General features: G+C 46.6%; 2 protein-coding genes across 11 annotated transcripts in view; both read left to right on the top strand.

Moving 5' to 3' along the window:
• Positions 1-1,570: 1,570 nt before the first annotated feature.
• Positions 1,571-6,660, top strand: gal3st1a (galactose-3-O-sulfotransferase 1a). 9 transcript variants are annotated; one of them, XM_027023183.3, is made up of 4 exons: positions 1,574-1,940; positions 3,898-4,030; positions 4,448-4,571; positions 4,824-6,660. In XM_027023183.3, the coding sequence occupies exons 2-4, from the start codon at positions 4,012-4,014 to the stop codon at positions 5,956-5,958; spliced, it is 1,278 nt and encodes a 425-aa protein (XP_026878984.2). In that variant the 5' UTR covers positions 1,574-1,940; positions 3,898-4,011; the 3' UTR covers positions 5,959-6,660. The 9 variants fall into 9 exon arrangements, with proteins under 9 accessions (XP_081570055.1, XP_026878984.2, XP_026878987.2 ...); XM_027023186.3 differs by having other exon boundaries at positions 3,924-4,030; XM_027023184.3 differs by having other exon boundaries at positions 1,574-1,935.
• A 2,132-nt stretch (positions 6,661-8,792) lies between these two features.
• ppil2 (peptidylprolyl isomerase (cyclophilin)-like 2) overlaps positions 8,793-19,238 on the top strand; it is a 29,138-nt gene continuing 18,692 nt past the window's right edge. The window contains exons 1-11 of one of the 2 annotated variants that reach the window (XM_027023176.3): positions 8,793-8,956; positions 9,440-9,489; positions 9,605-9,650; positions 10,197-10,259; positions 10,441-10,492; positions 14,569-14,620; positions 14,719-14,810; positions 14,951-15,040; positions 16,767-16,842; positions 17,392-17,552; positions 19,041-19,116. In XM_027023176.3, the coding sequence (XP_026878977.2) occupies positions 8,925-8,956; positions 9,440-9,489; positions 9,605-9,650; positions 10,197-10,259; positions 10,441-10,492; positions 14,569-14,620; positions 14,719-14,810; positions 14,951-15,040; positions 16,767-16,842; positions 17,392-17,552; positions 19,041-19,116 (790 nt within the window). In that variant the 5' untranslated portion in view covers positions 8,793-8,924. Of the gene's footprint in view, positions 8,957-9,439; positions 9,490-9,604; positions 9,651-10,173; positions 10,260-10,440; positions 10,493-14,568; positions 14,621-14,718; positions 14,811-14,950; positions 15,041-16,766; positions 16,843-17,391; positions 17,553-19,040; positions 19,117-19,238 lie in introns of both variants that reach the window. The other variant, XM_081713930.1, reaches the window with a different exon arrangement.

Genomic DNA, 19,238 nt, shown 5'->3' on the forward strand with positions numbered 1-19,238 from the left:
GTCAGCAGTGTGAACAGCAGAGGGCTGAGTACGCTGCCCTGGGGAGCACCAGTACTCAGTGTGGTGGTGTTGGAAGTGCTGCTTCCAATCCGGACTCACTGAGGTCTACCAGTCAAGAAATCCAGGATCCAGAATGAGTCTTTTTGTCATGGTCCATTCAATTATATTTCATGTGACAGTAAACTTTGGACTCTCAGGTTTCACTCTTCATTCTGGCAGAGGTGAATACACTTTAATCCTCCAGCCTCCGTTTCACATTCGCAATGAATTCTTCATTACTCGTGAGCACTCAGAGCCGCATTCCCTCGTTTGAGCCGCTGGGTTAAATAATTCATCTGTAGCCCCTCTCGGCGTGTGTTTCAGTGCTTTAATGAAGGATGTGGGTCCCAAAGGCTGGGGAGCAGTTGCGTGGTGGGGGAAAGAGAAAACATTAGGATAATTGCGTGCGAGAGCTGATACGCTGGGTATTGTAGGTGTGTGAGTGCCCGTAGTTTAAACCCTTACTGATGCACACAGTGTCGAGTCTCCCGTAGGTGGATGCGTCGAGGTTCCAAAGTTCTTGTCAAGTTTGCTCACAGAGTTGTGTGTGTGTGTGTGTGTGTGGGTGGGGGCAGCTATGACGTCACTCCTCACCTCTTGACCTTCTGTGGGTCAGGTGTCTCATACCTCCCCTCCTCTTCAGCGGTGTTTGGTCTCACATTCACTTTTCTCGCCCGCTCTCGTCAGCTTGTCCTTTCTGAATTCCAGCCATGCTTGGTCTCGCCCCGACTGCCTGGCACGGGAATGGCCCTCTGCGCAGGAGTGCGCGCGCATGGGGTTGCTGGGAAACAATCGGCTTTGTGTTTGCGGCCAAAGGGAGGATAGGGTGATCGACATAAGCGCTCACTGGCTAGCTCGTACTATTTAAGGGGTTGGGGGTTAATGTAACGTAGCAAGATCACCCCATGTATATCTCAATGGCACTGAGAAAAGTGGGAAAACACTCATAAGTGGATGGACAGAAAAATCTGGCTGGACTACTGCTGACGTCAACAACTTGACTCTTGGAGGCCTTCCATTTCTGAGAGGGTAATCTGTAGGAAGACGGATCGTGGAAAACACAGTCGCGTAGTGTGAAAGTGGCACAAACTCCCCATGAACTGCACCACTGGAAAAATGACACGCGAGCTTTGAATTCCTCCACCCTTCCTGGTGCTTTAATTCCAGGTACTCTGTTCCCACGGGTCACGCTATTGTTGCCTTTGAAAAGGCTGGCCCCGTAAGATCACGGTTCTGTGTGTGCAAGCCGCGACGAGACCCCGAGGAAGCAGGGAACTGGAAGCCGGTCACAATCCCTAGCTTTGTTCTGCGCGAAGCGCTCCCACGTGGGCTAGAAGCCCGTCTACCGACCTTCAGCCGCGTCTGAGCCTGTGGCTGCAACTCCACACTGAATGGCGCTCTGTCTGGGAGGAGAATAGTCCCGGGACCTCCTCCCTCTTTTCTTTCTGACATTAGGTCCCCTGCTCATATTCCGGCTCTCTCTCTCTCTCTCTCTCTCTCTCTCTCTCTCTCTCTCTCTCTCACACACACACACACACACAAAGGAAAGAGTGACAATTCCCAGCAGTACGGCTGCTCCGCCGCTGCAGCGACCGGTGGGTGTCGACTCCCTTCTACTCTCATACCTGCGCTTCACCGGCGTTGCAGCGCCAGAGAGAGGAGCGCAGGGCGGGGTTTTGCAACAACAGGTGAAACGGAGAAAGGCGAGAGCGACGCGAGAACTGGCAGACGTCTCGTGAGCAGCACGGCGGGGTGAAGCATGCGCCACCGACCGCGTGTGGCCCGCGGGTACCCCCGCTCGAGCGGCCGTGACGGGGCTCCATGGTGCTCGGTTCCGCTCTGCAGCACAGTTCCCCGTCCTTCAGCGCGACCGGCCGGCGTGAGCCTGTCCACACAGTAAGGTACTGCACGTCTGCTCTGGACCCGCTGTTTACCGTTTGAGACCTTTTGTGGTGCCACCATCGGGTGTTTGCTGAAAGAATGAATTAGCCTTTCTGTTTAGTTTAAATAAGCCCTGAATTAATGAGAAACCTGTAAGTGGGTTGAATTAAACAGAGTAGTCGGGTAATGGTACCGTTGCGAATGGGGAGTACCGTGTTTCAGCGATAGTTCACGCTATGCGTCCCCCCCCCCCCAAGTTTCTTCCCGGAGTTGGAGCGAAGTTGTAAAAGCTGCGCATTTGCTTATTATGATTCAATTCACTCTGAGGCAGGAAAAGCAGGTACTATATTCCTGAGACCATACAACACTGCAACAACACAGGACTGTTTATTCAAACCTTTATTCAAAGCTATAGTAGAGAACAACGGAGAACATGAATACACACCGGATATGTTTCTCTTTCTATATACACTATATTTATGAGAAAGCAACTAGAATATTCGAATTTATCTGCACCTGTTGTAATAAAGTATACTAATAAGTTAAACTGTAAATCACATTTCTGTGAATTCAAGTATATTCATTAAGGCTTTCTGCACTTGTCATAGTAAACTATATTAGTAAATTATACTGGGAATCAGTGCAACTTGAAATGACCACCTAAATAAATTGTACATGGAAGTATTTGGTTTTATTTAACAGAACAACAAAAGACCTTTCGCTAGTTCAGTTCCTCGTGATAAAACCAAACCCAAGAGTTCCATACAGTGATCACTGGGGGTTTTCTGTCTAGGTTCAGTTTAAAAGTAAAGGTTTCTTTATTTGAACTAGAGTAATAAAAAATGTTTCTGTTTTTTCCATCACCACTAAACATGTTAGTCAATTGTAAAAAAAAACAACAAAAAAAAAAAACTAAAAAAAAAAAACTTTTTTTCTGTCACTAATCTCAGAGGATCCCTGAGGTGGTAAAGGTCTCTAGGTGACGACTGGTTATAGCTAAAGAAGCGTGTATCAGCATACATGAAACTCTCGCTGTGATTCACCCCACAATGGGCAGACAGCCAAAAAACTGAGAATTTGGGAAATTAAAATGTGAAAGTTAACATACTTGTACAGTGTTGAGAAGATTTTAATGTTAATGTTCTGTACGGAGGTGTGTGTAGATTCAAATTTTCTTTGCCTTAAACATAATACTGCTGTCATTTGTCATAAAAATACATTTGTAAAAAATTTGTTGGAAGGGTGGAGCACGAAATCTATTTAATCTTTGAAGCGTTTGCCAAGGTCCAAGGGTGATCTCCCACTTTGCTTCTTGTCTCCTTCCTGTGGGCCAGCATCAGCACATTATACAATTAGCATACATTTCTCCAACTGAAGAGTCCGAGCAGCAGGTGTCCCGTTACAGTCTGTGGGGGCGTTGCAGATGGTCAGAGGTACACGGGGATCACTTACTGTCTGAATGCATAATTCATCTGTTGGCCAGCGACACGTTGGGGAAAGGAGGGGGGAGGGGGGTGGGGGGTGGAGGCTTGGTGGTGGTGGTGGTGGTGGAGGGAGGATGGGGTGGGCTGCAGCCAGTTTCACAGTGCAGTCCCAGAACACCAAGTGCTCACATGATGAACAGGGTCCCAGTGTTCAGATGTTGCTTTGTGAGTATCTTGGGGTTTGATCATTGGCAGTCCTATGCTTTTGTATGCTATACTGTAATGTGAACTTGGCTAGATTGCTGATAAAGTTTTGCTCAAGCATAATGGGAAACCTGTTTTCTTAATCCTTTTTGTTACATGTGATTGTCTGCTTTTCCTTTATCTTCTTTAATTCTTGTTTATCTCCGTATTTTCCATAACACTGATCTTTGTTAAAACAGAATTTTTCAGTTTGACTAGTTTTAGCAGGCACAATAGATATGAATCAGCTATTTTGGGGGGCTGGATACATTTAAACACTTTAAAACAAAATTGAAATGTAACGTTCTAGACTCCTGCATCTGCTGTTTTACCAAGTCACGTGGCGTAAGCTGATGCACCTGGGTCAGCCTGAAGCTCTTTGGAGGACAACAGCGGAGTGCCGAGCAGGACAAATTGGGAGACGATGCCCACGCATGATGAAGGTTTCTCAGCATTAATCAGCGTTAATCAGGGGTGACCAGGGCTGGGTGGAGGTGTAGGTGGAGGTGTGGCTCCCGCTCAGGCTTCACTGTGGGGCTGATCGCCTACAGCAGTAGTAACGTGACCTGACTAGTAAGGAAATGTGAGGCCCTAAAAAACGCTGCACTTTACTGTCCTTTACCTTCTTCACCATTTACCCCACTTTGTCTAGCAAAAACATCTAAATTCATGCCTCTTTATGCTGTCTAAGTAAGAGTGTTATAACAGGGTTATAGTAACTCAGGTCTCTGCAACACCGAAGGATAACAACAAATCCTTTTAAGACAAATCTGTCCTCACCACTGCATTTGCAGCGTGACCGTGACGCTCTTTGGGGGCGGGGCTGGCATCTGAGCGGTCTGCGGCTCCTCCTCTTGCAGGTGTGATGGTGGGGAAGCAGTGGCGGTCTGTGTGTAAGGGCCTGGTCCTGGGGACAGTGCTAGCTAGCTGCATGATCCTGTTCTACTGCCTGTCTGCTCCGGAGGTGCAGATCAGCTTCCCTGAGTGAGCCCCGCGCTGCCTGCACTTCACCACATGGCACCACACCGATCATATTTCCCCATCCGTGAAGACAGTATGCAACTCTGTCAGATGCAAAAACTGATTATTATTTTCTGGAGATCAAGTTCAGGTTTCTTAGTATCGATGCAATGTTACTGGTATATTTTAGCGAGATGAGATCGAAACTCATATGCCTAGCACTTTCATCCATCATTGTCATCCCTCCCCCCCACCCCAACCTGCCCCCCCCCCCAGAGTTCCCGTGCCTTACTCTTGTGCCCGCCGGCCGTCTCCTGACCGTGCCTCCAGGGCGGGGCGGGGTTGGGCTGGCTGCGTGCCAAAGGTGGACGTCATGTTCATGAAGACTCACAAGACGGCCAGCAGCACCATCCTGAACATCCTGTTCCGCTTCGGCGAGAAGCATCGCGTGAGATTCGCCTTCCCCAGCATGCGCAACGACTTCTCCTACCCCTCGCCCTTCCACCACTCACAGGTGCAGGGCTACAGCCCGGGTGCCTGCTTCAACATCATCTGCAACCACATGCGCTTCAACGAGGCCGAGGTGGCCAAGGTCCTGCCGGCCGACGCTGCCTACGTCACCGTCCTGCGGGAGCCGGCCGATCTCTTCGAGTCCTCCTTCCACTACTTCGGGCGCCTGATCCCCTTCACGTGGAAGATCTCCGGCGATGACAAGCTGGCGGAGTTCCTCCGGGACCCCGAGCTTTACTACGATCCAGAGGGTTTCAACTCGTTCTACCTCAAGAACTTGCTTTTCTTTGACCTTGGGCAGGACAACAACCTGCCTCCAAACGACCCGCGAGTAGAGGCGGCCATCCGGGCGATCGCCCGCCGCTTTCAGCTGGTCATGCTCGTGGAGCACTTCGAGGAGTCGCTCATCCTGCTCAAGGACGCCCTCTGCTGGGACATGGAGGACCTGCTTTTCTTTAAGCTAAACGCTCGGAAAGGCTCCACCGTGTCCAAACTGACCCCTGAGCTCAGGGCCAAGGCCTTAGACTGGAACGCCATCGACTGGAAGCTCTACCAGCACTTCAACACCTCCTTTTGGAGGAAAGTGGAGGTGTACGGGTGGGAGCGCATGGAGCGGGACGTGGCGGAGCTGCGACGCAGGAATGTGGAAATGGCTGCCATTTGCATCGAGGGCGGCCACGCCGTGGACGCCGGGAGCATCCATGAGACTGCCATGCAGCCGTGGCAACCCATAGGCGAGAAGTCAATTTTGGGATACAATCTGAAAAAGAATGTAGACAAAGCACACAGAAAACTGTGTAGAAAGATGCTCACCCCAGAGCTTCAGTATCTAACAGACTTAGGGGTCAACTTGTGGATCACTAAACTATGGGGTCACATTAGAGACATTCTTCACTGGTAGATGTGGGTAATGGGCTATAGCAGGCACATGCTTGACCTCTGACCTTCACTGAAGATTATCACTGACCTCTGTAAAACAAACTGAATCCTCTGTCTGTGTTACAAGAGAATGGAGACTGCACACAATTTTCAAAGTGATGAGTGATTGTGATTTCCAGCAAATTCCTTGTCTTATTCAATAATTGGTCAATGTTTTTTTTTTTTTTTTTTTTAATGAACTCACGTATTTGCAGTATATAGTTGCTTTAGTCAATCAAAAATCAAAAACAAACAAATCATTGACACTAGTTATATGACCTCAAATAGCTATTTGAAGTCCCTCCTTTTTATTAGGGTTTTTGGGTTTTTCTTTTGCCTTCTTTTTGCATGTTGCCAATGCCATATCAGTAATATTCTGACGAGTCTTGATCACTGAAATGACAGGTGGCTTCAGAGGGCACCAGGATACTGTGTGTTCTTCTTTCACTTGTAATATGAAGAGCCACTGCTAATGTGACAACTAGCTGTGCCTAAAGAAAAGAGCTGCACTGATGATGATGTGTGCAGTTCAGATCTGTGCTTACGGAGAGAGAACGAGAGAGAGAGTGAGAGTGAGAGTGAGAGTGAGAGAGAGAGACAGACAGACCTGGTGTAAAGGAGGCCCTTACCAAATGTGAGATTATAGTTGCAACAATAAAATAAAAACTAACATAACTGCTGTTAACTGTGTACTTCATCATCTTCATAATAACTGCTGACACAACTTTCAGTGAATAGCCTTGTTATTATCCATATACTGTTTGATATGTGATTTGATACATGACTAAGTTATTTTAGCAGGCATTGAACGTGTTTATACAAAATTGTATGTGACGAAGCTACTGCTGTTTATCCACACTGAGGTGGACCATGGTCAGTTTCCTGGGAGATTGGACAGCTTACCTGGAGCGCACAGGTAAGTTTGCAGGTTAAAAAGAAAGCATTCATTACATCTGTGACACACTGGCATGATAAAAGCGTTTTTGTTCTGAGGTCATTATTTAACTAGCATCAAGGAAAATTACATCTAGATTTTGTTTTCTGTTGCAGAAGATCCTTGGAGAAGTCCTTTCATGTGAGGCTTTTATTAAATGCAGTACTTTAGTACTTTATTCAAAAGCAAAATTGTAAAATTGCAAACAAATTGAAAAAGACGAAGATATTCTGAAAACCTTCCTTTGAAACAGACTAAATGTTTGTCAGTCTGTCTTTTCTGTGCTACTTTCTTATACGAAGGTCCTGGAAATGAATACCTCGTTGCTGTGATCTGCGCCATAGATGCCACTAAAGTCAGGACGTTTCCTCAGCAGTTCAATGGTTTCTGCATAACAAATTTGTATGAATCTGAATTGTTGGCATATTAATCGCAACTTCGATCATAAGAACGCCACCATACGATACATCGACTTTGAACGACGTTTTCCCGGTCGAGGGGGTATGTGTGCATTAACGGAATCAACACTGCCACAGCGGTGTCGTGGTATGTAGGCCATCGGACTCATTGGTGCTAGTAAAGTTTGAAGTGTCGTCACTCATAACTGCTGAAAGGTTGGAGGGCTTGTCAATAATGAAACAATCTGTAGTCTCAGACTACACACCTGCAAGGTTCTTATAATGTATGAAAGCAATGGGTGGTGGGATTATATGTCGTCATTGTGTATTGGTATTTCGTTGATCCTCAATAACATGATAAATGAAACCAAAAGACCACAGCTCAACCTTTGCGTAACAGCACCATCAGATGAATTGAGGAGCACATGACGAGCTAAAGCTCTCGACAGCGCTTATTAACAGTTAAATGCAACTATCGCCACTTTCTTGTGGTTTCCCATATAAAAAGCGCCCTCTGTAATGCATTAGGAGGAACGGGTGATTACAGTTGATACTTTCATAATTTCACTCAGCTGACAAATTCATTGCTGCCATAGCAACAACTAGCATAACAGATATAACAGATATCTATGATATGATATGGCAATAATTCAATGTCCATTAGTATTACAATGCCAAATCCTTAATCCTTAATCCTAAAACTGGAAATGACACATTCTTAATACTGATGGTCCGAATGATTAGCAAGACTTCTCTTGGTTTCTTCAATGTAAACATCTCTCGCAAGTAATACAGTAGACTCCTGCACTTTGCTTGCACAGTTAATGGAGGATCTCTGTCTGAAACCGTCTCTCTTCCTAAACCATTGACCTTCAGTGATCACTGAAATTCAGATTACACGACACTGTAGGTAGTCCATTGACTGTTCTTCTCATACATACACACACACACACACACACACACACACACACACACACACACACACACACATATATATGCATATATATATGTGTATATGTGTATATATATATATATATATATATATATATATATATATATATATACACACACACACATACATATATATATATATATATATATATATATATATATATATATACACATATATACATATATGTGTGTGTGTGTGTGTGTGTGTGTGTATACACACACACACACGCACGCAGACACTACAGTACATTGCAGTTATCACCTGAAATCTTTGGATTTTGGATTTTATATTTATATTTATATAAATATAATATATATATTTCTATCTTTGAGAATTTCTGTTTCTTAATAGTCAAACGTGTTCTAATTCAGCCAGCATTTCTAGTTGTGTGTTAGTAAGATAGATTTCGGAGCACTACGACATCGGAACATGTTCATAAAAATAATAGCAATGATAGCTAGATAAATAATACAAATGTTTGTGTGTGGACGCGAAAAATAGGAGAACGTAAAAACAGCAAGCTGTTTCATGCCGGGTGGGTTTTATTGTCGCACTGAGTGTAGCTCGTAGCTATTTCGCTAAGGATTGTGGAAGTGTGTTTTAAATTTTCAGTGAGTAAGAAATTGTAAATTATTTTATTGGATAGTGTACCTGTTGTCAAAAAAATGGGGAAACGACAGCATCAAAAGGATAAGATGTAAGTTTAGACTAACCCACAAGTTGTCTTATAAAAACGTCTTTTTCTCTTAGGTTAGCTAGCTTGCTAACTAACTAAGATTGCTAACTACCTACTATGTAGCTAGTACATAGTTGGCTACCTAGCTAGCTAATTCACCAACACGTTTAATGCTGTCTTCTGTGCAGTAAATTATAGTTCTAAATCTGCAGAAGTATTTAATTTAACGGTTGATAGCTTAGCTATCTGCCATCGCCGTCAATCAACAGTATTCTCAGCAGTTATTTTAATACTCTGGTAAATGCCGAAAGACTGTTTGGTCGTGAGACTGCCCCTCTACACATAGAGCTAACCTGCATAGTTTTAACTTTTTAGATAAGGTAACATTGGTCCACTGCGCTAGTGTGTGTTTTAGTGGACCATGTGGACTTACAGCATGTCTGTAGCTCGTAGCTAGGAGTGGACGTCTAACGGCGTTTTCTTCTTCTTCTTTCCCTTTTCAAGGTACATCACCTGTACAGAGTACACACATTTTTATGGAGGCAAAAAGGCAGGTACGTATCTGGAGGATGTAGCTGAAAAAATAAATGCTCGACATTGTTTTGTTAATATTTATTTATATTTTGTTGCATTTCTCACGGCTTCCTTTTTTTCTTTTTTAAATTAAAGAAATCCCACAGGCCAATTTCAGGCGATTGCCCTTTGATCACTGCAGGTGAGTTTTATGCTCTTACAATCTACAATAATATGGATTTTCTACATGTCAGAGCGTCGAGAAAAGTCATTTTTTCATAAAGATATCACATTGGGCCCACCACCTAATAATCTACTAATTTTGTAGGGCCCCTGTCTGACACAGGACCTTAGAATCTTCCTAACTTAACTTGAGGGCTCCTCAGGGCTGTTACTTAAGATGGAGTTTTAGCTCCAACAAATCCTAGGGGTGATTCCAGTCAGTACAGAAGAGAGTGATGTGGTTGTATTGTCATTTTATGTATATTAATATTTTTATATAAAACCACAGGTTGTGAACCTTTGCTATGATTAAGTTCAGTATTTTTTGGTGTCTTTTTTGTTGCTTAGAATTCTTTACTCTTTAGTACAGAATTGCTGGGATGGACTTCATCCAATATTATCAGTTGGTGTGGAAAGCAATCTTGATAAATCTGAAATGGTGCATGATTTAATAGAAGGACTGAGGACATCAGGTTTGGAATTGCAGCCTTTTCCTTTCTCAGTTAATAGAACACTCCTTTTGCAGTTTGTCTCTTCAGCCATTTGAGTATCCCATGTGCACTTCTGAAGGTGTGGTCTTTGACCTAATGTGAGTATATCACGTTCTGTCTTAGGAAGCAGTGATTCCTTTAATATATAATTGACCTTAGAATTAATTTTACTGTTCACAGTTGCGCTGGTGATTGAAGTGGTTATACTAATGTAATGCTGTAATATTTGGCCCTAACATAACTATGTAGAAGGTAATTTGCCTGCTTTTGTCTCTCCAGGAGCATAGTTCCCTGGATTAAGAAGTTTGGAACCAACCCCATCTCTGGAGAGGTATGCTCTGCAGAGCACAGGCCTTGTGAGCTTCTTGTCTGACTGTAAGACAGTTAAAGCCATTTGGAAGGCTGTAGCCGAGTGAACCCAGTACTCATGTGGTTCACCTAGTAGAGCAGAGATCCTAGCAACGCACAGACTGTGCGTTCCATTCCCAAGGTGCACTTGTGTACTGATGGTGCAGTTTATTTTTGATAACAATTGGACACCATCAATTTGTTGGCGTCGGCTAAATGATGAACATGTAAATGTAAAACACAAAACTAAACCAATCTGTTGTCTCTTTGGTTACCTGGGTTGTAATGAATCCATTCAGCCACAAGAGGGCATAAGACTCCACTTGCTGAGCAGACTTGGTGAAAATGGTGGGGGAGAAGGAAAGAGTTTATCCAACACAAAGGAGAGCTAAACCTCAAACTCTGGCGGGTTCAAGCATGACTCTGTTTCCAGTCACCTTTAAAGTGGTTGAGGAGAGGTTGTATAAATAACCCGCCTTTATTCTCTGCTCCAAGACCAGGATGAACTCACCTTGCTGTTCTCACATCACATTCACATCACATCATATTCAAGCAGTCTGTGTTGGAGTGTTTTGTTTGTTTGTTTTTTCTCCCGCTTTTTTGGCCCTACCTGGTCAGTGTTTAGAGAGCGTTTTAATGCATTTCAGGTGCTTTTTTTTTTTTTTTCTTGATGCTTCATAAAGATGAACTGCATAGTTTTTATTCTTAATCCGTTTTAGATCTGCTCTGCAGTGTAAGAGTCCAAAACATGTGAGATGTTTGCTGAGCAGACTGGAGCAGTCTATGCTGGCGCTGGATAAGTGCTGTGTTCTGGGTGTGTGGAAGGTCCTACACTGGGTTCTTCATTTGGGGAGGCTATTAGGATTGTAAAGAGGTGTGTGCATGCTGCATGCATAGTCAGTGTTGTGCTTCTCAGATAAAATCTTAACTACTATATAGATTTTTGCAGATTTTTGTGTGTGTAATTGTTTATATCTTAATCAGTATCTCTCAGTACTCTGTGTCTGTGTGGGTGTGTCTGTGTGGGTGTGTGCGCTGGGGTGGGTAGGGGGGTTGTTTGTGTCTGTGTTTTCCACACATTTGTTTGTGGGGGGTTTTTCTGCTTATGGATTTTATGCTGCATGTCTGAGCATGTGGGTGTGTGTGGGTGTGTGTGTGTGTGGGTGTGTGTGGGTGTGTGTGGGTGTGTGTGGGTGTGTGTGGGTGTGTGTGGGTGTGTGTGTGTGAGTGAAAGAGAGAGAGAGAGCGAGAGAGAGAGCGCTGGGCACCACTGTCCCAGCTGGGCACCACTGTCCAGTTGATGGATGGGGGAGGGGGTTTGATGGCATGAGCATGACTCCTGTGGAAGTCTTGTGGACATGTCTGGACTTATCTTCAGCATAGACAGCATGCCTGTGTGTGTGTGTGTGTGTGTGTGTGTGTGTGTGTGTGTGTGTGTGTGTGTGTGAGAGAGAGAGTGTGAACAAACAGGAACCCTTCCTAGCTGTCACAATTCTCTGTATCCAAGCCCCAGAGCAGAAACACATCCCCCTAATAGGCTCCCTTATTTGTACTTTCTCTTCTGATGCAAGCTGACCTTTGTAATGTCACCTTGTTGAGGCAGTTTTTCTTAAGAGTATTGTAACGGAGAAGCAGCAGTGCTGTGGTGGTCCATCGGGACTGAGTGCTTTAGCGGAGGTTCAGTTGGCTGCTGTGGAACAGAGCAGTTTGACCAGCGTCTAAGAGCCTAAAGAGGCAGCGATGATGGCCGATTCTCACAGATAGACTGAGGGTCTTGTCCTGGGTTTAAGATGAGCTCTCCAGATTGAGTTAACAAGCTTGCACTTCCCATCAGGCTTTTCTGCTGTGAAAAAACACACATGCACGCACGCGCGCACACACACCCCAGCATGCCATTGTTGCAGTTTCAAAACATTACATCATCGCGGTGTCCGTGAAATCAGCTGAGAAAAATCCCATGACGTGCGCTTGAATTCTGCATGAGCGGCTCGTTGGAGGAACAGCCTGAAACGCGATCGGCTGCGGTTGTCGCAGTAAGGGAGACGGGGAGAGAGGACTGGCATCATCTGCCAGTTCTGAGCACCAACCGCATGTTTCTTCACCCTTGACTGAGCAGGGTGCTGCCTTCCACGAGGCAGCCAGTGTGAATGTAGAATCGTGTTTCTCTCTCGCGCTCCGTCTCTGAACCGCCCCTGAGCTCGGAAACCCGGAGGCTCTGTCGGTCTCGTGTTACACGGCGTGGCTGAGATGTTTGGGAGGAGGCTTCTCTTGTCTTGAACTGAAAAGCACCTCCATCGGTACCTCCATCCACCCAGTGTGCCCCAACCCTCTTCCCCCCTCTGCTCAGGGCTCATGGCTGAAAGGACACCATCCACTCATATGTGCAGTGTCAGCTGTGATGCGTCTGAATTGTGGTAGGTTATGAATCTGACCGTTGGAATTGCCATGATCTTGTCAAATGCCACAGCCACAGAGCACGCCAAGGCATCCCTAGCAATTGTTTTGCTCGAAATACCTGCGAGACAATCGTAATGTTAATATAATAATAACTACATTTATGTAGCACCTTTAATACACATGCTTCCAGCACTACCGCGAAAAAGCCAACAAAAACATTGGCATTGGAGTACAACAGAAATAAATCAGTTTGTGCTAAACAGAAGCAGCTGGCTGAAAGACGTTTTTCGTTAACGGGGGACGCGGCAGGCGTGTGAATTAGCCGTCCTGAGCCCAGGTGGAGTTCCGCTCTTCCCGGGCCCCTGGTGGTGTCGTGCAGCCGCCCTTCGCCGTCCAGCACAGGCCTAGCGGGCCCTGATCTACAGTGATGTGTGAGGTTTGATGCGTCCAAGCGCTGCCCTGCAGTATCGATGCGTATAATCCCACAGGATCGGCCAGTCTAGCTGTATCATATTGCTCCAGTGGTTAAAAAATAGCCTCTGTAGGAGAACCGACTCCCAAATTCCCTGTTTAGGAAGGGCGTTCGCCGTGCTCGAGTGAGCAAAGGTTATTTTATTCATCAGTCCGGATTGGGGAGCCAAGATGCCAGATCACACGGCAAGCAGCACTTCACCACGCACACAGTACACAGTTTCTTTATAACCATATAGTTATGGCTGCACATTCAAGTTTCCATCAGACAGGCAGAACTCATGACACCACCCTCTAGTTCCCCCAGACAGGCAGAACTCATGACACCGCCCTCCAGTTCCCGCAGACAGGCAGACAGGTCTTGAGTAATGCTAGATAAACAGTGTTGTTTCCAAGAAGCCAGGGCAGATCTATTCTAGAGTGCTAATCACTAGTACCCTATCAGTCTCTGTCATCTTGATGACATTATTCTAATATACTAGTCATGTGGTATTACTATAATTTATTGATGCGCAGCCAGATAAGCTATAAGCATCATGTCACATGACCAAGACTGCTTCACTGCCCTACCGGTCTGTCACAGCTGCGTGAGCAAAAAGTAAACACTGAACGTCTCTGAGTTCCTGAATCATTAAGGCAATACTCTGAAACACATTTTTCTGTTCTTTTCTGAGGTTTTCCCAGGACACTATGGGAAATGATAACTTCCTTGAATTGTTCTTTGATGCTCTTTTGTTCACTTGTATGTTATAACTAACATGAATATTGTCAAGTATACTATGTACAGAATTTGCGATTGCTTTTATTTTCAAAAATTACAGAAAATATTGTGATATAATTTTAAATAGTATCGCCCGGCCCTCCCTCACATCCCTAGTGGTTTGGGAAGGGCAGGTATCCTTGCATGAAGGTCTACCACCGATTCTTCTTTTTTTTTTCTCCCTCAGTTTGGACAGAGCACTCTCAAACCATTTCACTGCGAGTTCTACTGTGTATGACTATGTATGTGACAAATAAACCAAACTTGAAACTTGATTAATGCTGCAGAAATACTCCCATCACACGCCGGCAGTGACACCAGCTTGGAACCTTGGGACATGTGTTGTCATGTGCATGTGAACGCTGGTGGATGTGACTAACCTAACGTGTCTGTGCAAGCTGATGAACGCACCCTGTCTCTCTCTTCTCCAGAAACTCGAGGCCAAGTCCCTCATCAAGCTGAACTTCAGCAAAAACAACGAGGGTAAGCGTCTACACCGGCTCTGCCCGTACGCGTCCCTGGGCGACAGTTTTTAACGATTCCGGTTTTGTCTCTGTGCTGATTTTGTCGTGCGTGGTCAGGGAAGTACCACTGTCCCGTCCTCTACACCGTCTTCACCAACAACTCCCACATCGTGGCCAACAGAGTGACGGGCAACGTCTTCTCCCACGAGGTGCGTCTCCTCACCCCTACCATGCTTGACGGCTCCCTTGTCTTCTTGTATTAAGACTGTGTCCATCAGAAATGGCTGCATCTTTAATAACTGGACCCTAAGAGGATGTGAAGGTAATTATTTGTGTGTGTGTTGCCCAGGCTGTGGAGCAGCTGAACATCAAGACAAAGAATTACAAAGATCTGCTGACTGATGAGCCATTTACTCGCCAAGATATCATCACACTGCAGGTGTGTGTGTGTGTGTGTGTGTGTGTGTGTGTGTGTATATGTAACTGGGACTGGGAACCTCTGTGCAGCTACATCATAATAAAGTGTAGGAGCCATAAAGATACAGAGTGACAGAGGTTGCCACAGGTCTGGAAGTGAAACCTAACCATGAAAAGAGTGAGACCTCCAGTCTCTCCAGATGCTGAGCTGGGTGATGGGTGGTATTGTTTCAGAGAAAGTGCGTGTGTGCTGTGTGAGAAGGTTGATTTGGTCATAATTGTACCTGTGAGCAATTGATCTGAACTTTCTAGAAATCAAATGTGTGTGTGAGAGAGAGAGAGAGAGTTAGCGAGGAACACCTATGGCAGAAGGGCGACAGGCACCCAGTGCAAGTGTGATGGGCAATCCCAGCGTGCCCTAGCACTGGTCGTTTTGAACCGGGGAAAAAAGGACCGGTCACAGCGTTTGGACAGGAGCAGGACACAGGAGAGTAGATGGGAGTTATTCTGAGAGGTGAGCCAAGGCGAGTAGATCTTTCTTCTCTCCCTGGCCGTATATAGTGTGCAGTTCACAGTTGGAAGAAATAATGTCACCTCGACCCAGGTGCAAGATGCATGCATGCATGTGTGACACGCTCGCACACAGCGCTGACGGTACACGAAGAATGCAGCGGACCAGGGTCCGCAGCTGAGAACGAACGTACACGGTGTTCGAGTCCGACAGTCCAGGGGCATCAGAAGGGCCCGACAGTCTTGACGAAGACGCAGCAGAACCTCCTTCCGGACCGCGGCGGTGTGGGAGGGTTCGGAGGGGGTCGTCCCTGTTGCTGGGGTCCACGAGCCCTCGTACGCCGCGCGAGTGGAAAATGTCCCTCCCGGGGCGCAGAGGAGTGCCGATGACGCGCCGAGCTGCCCGCGATCAGAGCCGTTGCCATTCCTGCACCAGACAGCCATGCAGCTGTCGGGGACGCTCACTGTGGTGCCCCCTCGTAAACGAGGCGTGAGGACGGGGGAGGTGGGCGCCGCAGGGAATCTAGACGAGTGGTCTGGGACCTCCTCAGGTGGAGGAGGGCGAGGAGGCCGGTGGGGGTGCGATGGCGAAGGTGCCACACGAGCTGCCAGCTGCTTAGGATGGTGCCATCAGCTCAGATGGTGCGGAGGTTATTCTGGGGTTAAGTCTGAAAGGGCATATGCGTGGGTGCGTTATGAAGTATGCAGGGTTTATTTTGGTATTGGGAAGGTGGAGTACAGTAGCGGGGTGAGTGGAGGAGAACTGATGAACGAACACACACAGACAGACAGACACAGAGTCCTGCTGGATTCAGGTTTAATTTGACCTATTTTGATCAAATATACTCTGATATTTGTGAATATCCTAATATTCTCTCTCTCTCTCTCTCTCTCTCTCTCTCTCTCTCTCTCTCTCTCTCTCTCTCTCTCTCTCTCTCTCTCTCTCTCTCTCTCTCTCTCTCTCTCTCTCTCTCTCTCTCTCTCTCTCTCTGTGTGTGTGTGTGTGTGTGTGTGTGTGTGTGTGTGTGTGTGTGTGTGTGTGTGTGTGTGTGTGTGTGTGTGTGTGTGTGTGTGTGTGTGTGTGTGTGTGTGTGTGTGTGTGTGTGTGTGTAAATATAAATCAATAAAAATAGCTGAGACGGTGAGCAGAGGACCTGAAGTGTGTGTTGGTGTTTATGGTATTATATTTAAAAAAATTTTTTGCTAACTGTGCCACCTTGTTTCTTTTTATTCCGTAGGACCCCACACATTTGGATAAATTCAATGTCTCTGACTTTTTCCATGTGAAAAACAATATGAAGGTTCTGGACCCAGGTTAGTGTGGCTCCAGGTTCTATTGTTTTTAATTCATCATGTCATCAAACATGTGTAGGTAATAACTGCTGCTAGTATTTGTTTTATATTTTATAAATGTTTCTAGTATTAGTAAATCATTGGTAATTTCAGCACGCTGCCATATATCATCATATATATATATTATATATTCTAGATGATAGTTTGAGCTCAAAGAAGTAGGAGTTGGCCTTATGTTGACATTCAGGATCTTCACGTCGTGGGATTCATTAAGTTTAATTAAGTAACCAAATAATACAGGTTACCTTGGCCATGGTGATTTGAATAAATTAATTGGTTAACGAGGCAGATCTCCCAACAGCCCCAGTGCTGCTGAATGAAGGGCGAAGGGCATAATCAGTACTGTGTAACCAAAGGAAAACCCCCCACCTGTCACGACCTGCCAGCCATGGTCCAGAACAGCAGACGATGTGCAGAGTAGGAATGAGCCTGTATGAAGGGGAACGCCGTGCGTCGGCTGTCCCGGGCACTGTTGTTTGTTTGTACGCCATTTGTTGGTTCTCTGCCTAGATGAAGAGAAGGCGAAACAGGACCCAGCGTACCACCTGAAGAGCACAAACCTGGAGACGCGCGAGACGCTGGCTGAGCTCTACAAAGAGTACAAGGGCGACGAGCTTCTCGCGTCCACCATGAAGGAGCCTGAGGCCAAGAAGACGGACAAGCTCAACGCTGTGAGTCCCACCGCCCTGGAACGTCCTCGAGGAGCTGCCGTCTCTCCCGCAAAGTTGCGTTTATTTCTGCGGCGCATTTCCAAGGCGCACCCTCCTCCTCAGGGCCTTGCTCTTCCTCTCGCTCCTCAGCTGTGTGTTGACGGGGGCCGTAGTCGAGGACACTTGGTGTAGCTTCGGACCGGGGCCTCTGTAGCGTTTCGGGTTGGGAGGTGGTAGGAATTGCTATGGAATTTGCTGCGCTGTGAAGTAGGTCATGTGTGTGTGTGTGTGTGTGTGTGTGTGTGTGTGTGTGTGTGTGTGTTTGAGTATGAGAATGAGAGTGGCTGGTTTATGAGGTGAATCCTCTCAGATGCCACTGTCATCCAACACCTGGAGCAGAAGATTTTGCCTATCCGAATTTGTGTGCAGAGATGCGTGCATGTAAACACAACCACACATACACAGCACAAGGCAGTGTGAAACTGTAGGCAGCACTCATGATGCGCGACAAATCTGTCACAGTGTCGCATCATGTATGAGCAATGGAATGTCGGGAGAGAACACGCCGCCTCACTAACAAAGCAGCTAACAAAGCGTGGCCTGAATGTGAGTCAGCATGACCCGGGCCACATCGCTCCGCCGGCCCACCCTGAGCGCTCCTCCGCGCTGGGCCCCTGGCACATCTGCCCCGTGCCCGGCCCATTCAGCCGGCTGCGGCTTGGCTCGGACACAGGCACGGATACCGGGCTGCTTCTGCCAGGCTTGTGCTGGCTTTGCTTAGCCTTCCTTATAACCTGGTAGCAGGCCTCCATGTGCTCTCAATTCAGCCTTCAAGAGTGTGAGATTTGCCCTCTGCCCCCATGAGCCAGAATGTTGCGGAGGAATGGTGCAGGACGGAGCCTTGCATGGAATGCTTCGGGACAGCAGAATGACTGCAGTCAGCGGGACTGACTCAGACCGGTGCCATGTCCCGCAGTTCTGGAGAAAGGACAACGGACTAATAGGACAGAGAAAAGTCACTATGGAGTGTTTGAGCCGAGCCGAGCCGAGCCGTGGGGCTGGGTCGAGCCGAGCCAAGCCGTGGGGCTGGGTCGACAGAAGGGAGAGAGTGCTGTGCTCTCCTCCCTCACTGGCATGTGCTTGTTTTCCTCTTTCACAATCACACTCTGTTCTCTATCTGCAAGGTTATGCTCCAGTAGCTCCTTGTTCAAATCTTTAAAAAGAAATGATAAAAGTGTCTTGCATAATATGAGTGTAATCATATGTAATGCTTGCAACACTCCCAACATCTGTACTGTGCTCTTACTCACTCGTACGCTCACACAAACATGCGCGCACACAGGCGAGCTCTCTCTCGCTCTCTCACACTTACACTTTCACACCATGTTGCTGTCTTCGCTCACGTGTTTCTTTTTCTCTCTCCCTACCTGTCTCTCTTTGACACATTGTCTGTCTCTACATCTGTCTGTCTTTCTGACACATTGTATCTCTCTCTCTCTCTCTTTCTAGGCTCATTACTCCACTGGTCGGGTGTCTGCCTCCTTCACCTCTACTGCGATGGCTCCAGCAACAACACATGAAGCAGGTAAAACTCTCGCACTCTCCCAGTGCCGCTCACGCGCAGACTGATCCATCCTCTGTGCCATTTGTGGTAAACAGCAGTCAGCCCTGTTTGTGTGGCTGCTTTGGACGAGAAGTCCGTGTTCC

The sequence above is a fragment of the Electrophorus electricus genome, chromosome 5 (assembly GCF_041902795.1).
Source record: "Electrophorus electricus isolate QZ-2024a chromosome 5, ASM4190279v1, whole genome shotgun sequence".
Classification (NCBI taxonomy): domain Eukaryota; kingdom Metazoa; phylum Chordata; class Actinopteri; order Gymnotiformes; family Gymnotidae; genus Electrophorus; species Electrophorus electricus.

Coding starts and splice junctions, on each gene's coding strand:
- gal3st1a (XM_027023183.3), top strand. Junction 4,572..4,823: donor GTGCAGATCAGCTTCCCTGA/GTGAGCCCCGCG, acceptor CCCCCCCCCCAG/AGTTCCCGTGCCTTACTCTT.